Raw genomic sequence first — 6,000 nt, 5'->3', positions numbered from 1 at the left:
TAAAGTCCACAAAACTGATAACTAACGTGAACTTTAACCAGATGCAGAAGACTAAACAGACAGAACAGATTAAAAAAGTAACGTAGCAAATTTTTTAAATCATGTTCTCTAATCTAACATGCATTTTATAGACTTTTTTTTATTATTATCCAACAATCCAGAATATTTATTAATCCAAATGACTCATAATAGTTTCAATGTTATTGGCCACATTATAGCTATGTGACTGTGTAAATCCTGCCTATGTAAAGAGAAATGAATGAGCATGTGCACTAATAACTGATAGCCAGCAGGGGGGGCTCTACCAGGAAAGCATCTCATTCATGCATTCTCCATTGGAGAGAATTGCTTGTGCAGCAGCAGAACAGCTGTGCACATTAGAGACACTGACATCCCTCATAGATCGACTGAGGATTCAGCTGGAAGGCTATTTTTCCTATGCGTTTACATTATACATATATGGCCTATAATTAAGCATCGTGCTGATACCCTACTGCCTGTTGGAGGACATGCCTCTCCTGCTGCCTGCCTTCTTCCTCATTATTCTGAGCACTGCATTTATCACATCTTCCCCGTCTCCTCTGGACCACAGCCAGTATGACGGGGACAGAAATGCAAAGGAAAATACAGAAAAGGTAAGGAGCATAGCAAACACTAAACCGGGGTACGTAGATGAATCATCCAATTGTATAACCTGATTATATAAAAACAATACAATATAAACCTAATAATATATCTACAGTGGGTACGGAAAGTATTCAGACCCCTTTTTCACTCTTTGTTTCATTGCAGCCATTTGGTAAATTCTAAAAAGTTCATTTTTTTTTTCTCATTAAAGTACACTCTGCACCCCATCTTGACTGAAAAAAAACAGAAATGCAGAAATTTTTGCAAATTTATTAAAAAAGAAAAACTGAAATATCACATGGTCATAAGTATTCAGACCCTTTGCTCAGACACTCATATGTAAGTCACATGCTGTCCATTTCCTTGTGATCCTCCTTGAGATGGTTCTACTCCTTCATTGGAGTCCAGCTGTGTTTAATTAAACTGATAGGACTTGATTTGGAAAGGCACACACCTGTCTATATAATACCTCACAGCTCACAGTGCATATCAGAACTAATGAGAATCATGAGCTCAAAGGAACTGCCCAAGGAGCTCAGAGACAGAATTGTGGCAAGGCACAGATCTGGCCAAGGTTACAAAAGAATTTCTGCATTACTCAAGGTTCCTAAGAGCACAGTGGCCTCCATAATCCTTAAATAGAAGAAGTTTGGGACCACCAGAAGTTTACCTGGACCTGGCCGTCCCGCCAGATACAGCAATCGTGGGAGAAGAGCCTTGGTGAGAGAGTTAAAGAAGAACCCCAAGATCACTGTGGCTGAGCTCCAGAGATGCAGTAGGGAGATGGGAGAAAGTTCCACAAAGTCAACTATCCCTGCAGCCCTCCACCAGTCGGGCCTTTATGGCAGAGTGGCCCAACGGAAGCCTCTCCCCAGTGCAAGACATAAGAAAGCCCGCATAGAGTTTGCTCAAAAACACATGAAGGACTCCCAGACTATGAGAAAAAAGATTCTCTAGTCCTATGAGACGAAGATAGAACTTTTTGGTGATAATTCTAAGCGGTATGTGTGGAGAAAACCAGACACTGCTCATCACCTGCCCAATACAATCCCAACAGTGAAACATGGTGGGTTTCATCATGCTATGGGGGTGTTTTTCAGCTGCAGGGACAGGACGACTGGTTGCAATTGAAGGAAACATGAATGGGGCCAAGTACAGAGATATCCTGGATGAAAACCTCTTCCACAGTGCTCTGGACCTCAGACTTGGCCGAAGGTTCACCTTCCAACAACACAATGACCTTAAGCACACAGCTAAAATAACAAAGGAGTGGCTACAGAACAACTCTGTGACCATTCTTGACTGGCCCAGCCACAGCCCTGACCTAAACCCAATTGAGCATCTCTGGAGAGAGCTGAGAATGGCTGTCCACCAACGTTCACCATCCAACCTGACGGAACTGGAGAGGATCTGCAAGGAAGAATGGCAGAGGATCCCCAAATCCAGGTGTGAAAAACTTGTTGCATCATTCCCAAGAAGACTCATGGCTGTACTAGCTCAAAAGGGGGCTTCTACTCAATACTGAGCAAAGGGTCTGAATACTCATGACCATGTGATATTTCAGTTTTTCTGTTTTAATAAATTTGCAAAAATCTCTACATTTCTGGGGTTTTTTCAGTCAAGATGGGGTGCAGAGTGTACTTTAATGAGAAAAAAAAAAAACTTTTTAGAATTTACCAAATGGCTGCAATGAAACAGTGAAAAATTTAAAGGGGTCTGAATACTTTCCGTACCCACTGTATATCTCATTTATTGCATTGATGACGATGATGGCTATAATACATTAGAATTCCTTTAATCCGACACTAATAGGATCTGACAAGTGTCAGATTTTGTAAGTGTTCTGGATGATCAAACATAACAGAAATGTACCATTATATACACTGTCGGACTGGCTGCCAGTAACATTGACTCTGGTGGCCCACTGTTCAGCTATATGCAAATGTCACAAATGTTTCTATATAATAATAAACAGGGTAGTTTGTTAAATGAATGTTCTTCTGTAAGTAGTGAAAGAAATGTATTGTGACAATTACTTGTCATATAGGTGAAGAGGAGAGCCTATTCCTGCAATGGTGGCCCACCGGAGGATTCTCCTGTTCTCCTGTGGGCCAGTTCGAGCCTGATTTTATAATTTAATGCAAGAATGAAATATACCATTGCAATTTAACATTTATCATGTTTGCACTTTATCTTAATGGGAATGTAGCATCAGAAAATAAGCTATTATGTTAACCCCTTTACGACCTATGAAGTATAGGTACGTCATAGGTCGCCTCCCCCTGTTTGTTATGGGCTCTGGCGATGAGCCCGCACCTTTTCGGACACATGACAGCTGATCTGGTCAGCTGTCATGTGCCCCCAACAGCCGAGGGTGGAATCACCACCCGTGGCTGTTAACATGTTAAATGCCGAGGTCAATCTCTGACTGCGGCATTTAACATGGCTTCCCCGGAAGCGCATCACTAGCTCTGACCATCAGCGCCCGTGTCACATGATCGCAGGGCACCGATGAGTTTGCATGACAACCCAAGGTCTGCAGGAGACCCCTGTAGTTGTCATTGTCAATCTTCTATGAGCGCCGCCCCATGGCTGGCGCTCATAGCAGATGAATATTTCTGCTACACATAGCAGAGCTGAAGCCCTGCTATGTGTAGCAGAGGCGATCAGATGATTGCAGCTTCAAGTATCCTAAGGAGACTATTGAAGCCAGTAAAAAGTAAAAAAAATGGTTTTAGAAATATAAAAAAATGGAAAAATATAAAAGTTCAAATCAACCTCCCCCCTTTTGCCCCATTCAAAATAAAACAATAAAAAAAAAATATATATATACATATTTGGTATCGCTCCAATCTATCAAAATAAAAAAAGAATGAATCCGATCGGTAAACGGCATAACGAGAGAAAAAATTAAAACGCCAGAATTATATTTTTTTGGTCATCACAACATTGCAATAAAATGAAATAACAGGCGATCAAAACATCGCATCTACTCCAAAATGGTATCAATAAAAAACATCAGCTCGGCGCGCAAAAAATTAACCCTCACCTCACCCCAGATATAGAAAAATGGAGACGCTACGAGCATCAGAATATGGCGCCATTTTTTTTCTTTTTTTTTTACAAAATTTGGATTTTTTTTCACCACCTAAATAAAAAAGAACCTATACATGTTTGGTATAGGCGAACACATAATGACCCGGAGAAGATTAATGGCAGGTCAGTTTTAGCATTTAGTGAACATGGTAAAAAAAACAAAAAACAAATAACAATTCTGGAATTGCACTTTTTTTTTTTATTTTATCGCATTTGGAATTTTTTTTCCAGTGCACGAAATGGTAAAACCAATGGTGTTGTTCAAAAGTACAACTCGTTCCGCAAAAAACAAGCCCTCACATGGCCATATTGATGAAAAAATAAAGTTATGGCTCTGGGAAGAAGGGGAGCAAAAAACAGAAACAGAAAAACCCAAGATGGTAATAAAGTGATTAAAGGGAACATGTCACCAGGTTTTCCCAATATAAAGTATGGTCAGCACCTTTAAGCCCTTTGTTATATACAGCATAATAGAATGCTGTATATATGTCCCCAATATGTCCCTATTAGTGTTGAGCGAGTATGTTCTATTAACCCTTTCGCCGAGTATGCTCGGGCCGAGCTCCGAGTATTTACAGCTGCTCGGTGATATGGTTGAATCGCTCTCGTGTGCATGATTTGCAACTGTTTGACAGTTTTATTACATGTGAGGAATGTCTATTTCTTACACATTCCTCACTTGTATTAAGGCTATGTGCCCACGATGCAGAAATGAAGCAGAAAATTTCTGCAGCATTTCTGCATCTCCCTGGCAGAAAAAACGCATGCAGATTGTGCATGCGTTTTTCCTGCAGAATTCATGCGGATTCACATGCGTATCCACATGCGTTAACGCATGTGTTTCCGCATGCGGACTGACAAGCACTTTCCAAGCAATAGCATCACTTGGAAAGTGCTTGACAACTAGGTCACACTATATAAATCCATGCAAAAGGCATGGATTTATATAGTGTGACCGTAAAAATAAAAAAATAAAGCTATACTTACCCCCGATCCCCTGCCGCTTGTGCTGTCGCGCTCGACCTGGCTTCTTCTGGGTTGCCGGCATCTCGCGAGACAGTCTGCGGTCACATGACCGCGACGTCATCTCAGGTCCTGGAAGGTAAGCGCTGCAGGGGCCGCCGGACAGGTGAATATAAACTTTATTTATTATTTTATTCTTTTTTTTACAGGTACAATGGTACCCAGGTCTGGATGAGAGTCTTCTCTCCTCCAGAACTGGGTACCATCCGCACATAGAGACGCATAAAATCCGCTTGTAAAAATGTACAGACACGGATTCTATGTATCTCAATGCAAGTCAATGGCGGCGCTTCCGCTGCGCTTCCGCAAAATTAATGAACATGCTGCGGATTTATTTGCGCTGCAGAAACGCTGCGGAAAAATCCGCAGCATGTGCATTGACATTGCGGAATGCCATTGGGGACCATGGGATGCGGATTACCATGCGTTTTTGATGCGTTTCCGCTGCGGAAATTCCGCAGCATAAACACATGAAAAGCGCATCGTGTGCACGCAGCCTTAAGCTGTCAAACAGTTGCAAATCATGCACACGGGAGCGATTCAACCATATCACCGAGCAGCTGTAAATACTCGGAGCTCGGCCCGAGCATACTCGGACAGAACATACTCGCTCAACCCTAGTCCCTATACAAGGCAGAAATAAGAACTTTTATTATACTCACAGATGGCACGGTCCGGTCCAATGGGCGTCTCTGGTCTTGATCCAGTGACTCCTCTCTTCTTATGATCGCCATCCTCCTTCCTTGATTCATGTGGATGATGTGTCCTACGTCATCCACACAGTGTCTTCCACCGCGCTCCAGCACACGTGCACTTCTCTCTGCCCTGCTGAGGGAAGAGCAAAAAGCTGTAGTGCGCATTCGCCGGGTAAGGCCAAAGTACACCGATAACCCGAAGGTAAAGCCGGCGCATGGGCATTACAGTGCTTCCCTCTGCTCTCGGCAGGGCAGAGAGAAATGCGCCTGGAAGCGCGATGGGGAGACCAGGACCCCAGCGCTACAAAGCTAACCACCGTGCTTCTGTCCACTATGGGGGCCCATTCTAAAAAAAAAAAGTCTACGACTCGATATATGATTCTTCCTATCCTCCTTATAGGAGAATGCAGTCTTCAAAAATTGCCATGCTGATGTATGCCAGCAAGATAGAGGCTAACAGGACACTCCTTTTTGGCCTCTGTCTACTTATGGTGCACCAATGGAAACGTTAAGGGCGCAGGCACCAGAAGTCTTTTCCACCCAATAAGGTCTTCAAGCG

At 42.7% G+C, this 6,000-nt stretch overlaps 1 protein-coding gene across 1 annotated transcript in view; it reads left to right on the top strand.

Moving 5' to 3' along the window:
- The first annotated feature begins 291 nt into the window (after positions 1 to 291).
- LOC141173167 (dickkopf-related protein 3-like) overlaps positions 292 to 6,000 on the top strand; it is a 60,617-nt gene continuing 54,908 nt past the window's right edge. The window contains exon 1 of the mRNA XM_073657800.1: positions 292 to 635. Coding sequence (XP_073513901.1) covers positions 510 to 635 — 126 coding nt within the window. The 5' untranslated portion in view covers positions 292 to 509. The remainder of the gene's footprint in view (positions 636 to 6,000) is intronic.

Source organism: Phyllobates terribilis, unplaced genomic scaffold, assembly GCF_046119375.1.
Source record: "Phyllobates terribilis strain yellow unplaced genomic scaffold, ASM4611937v1 Scaffold_12__6_contigs__length_324123572, whole genome shotgun sequence".
Taxonomy (NCBI): Eukaryota; Metazoa; Chordata; class Amphibia; order Anura; family Dendrobatidae; genus Phyllobates; species Phyllobates terribilis.
The sequence above is the reverse complement of the archived record's forward strand: the minus strand, read 5'-3'. Positions and strand labels throughout refer to the sequence as shown.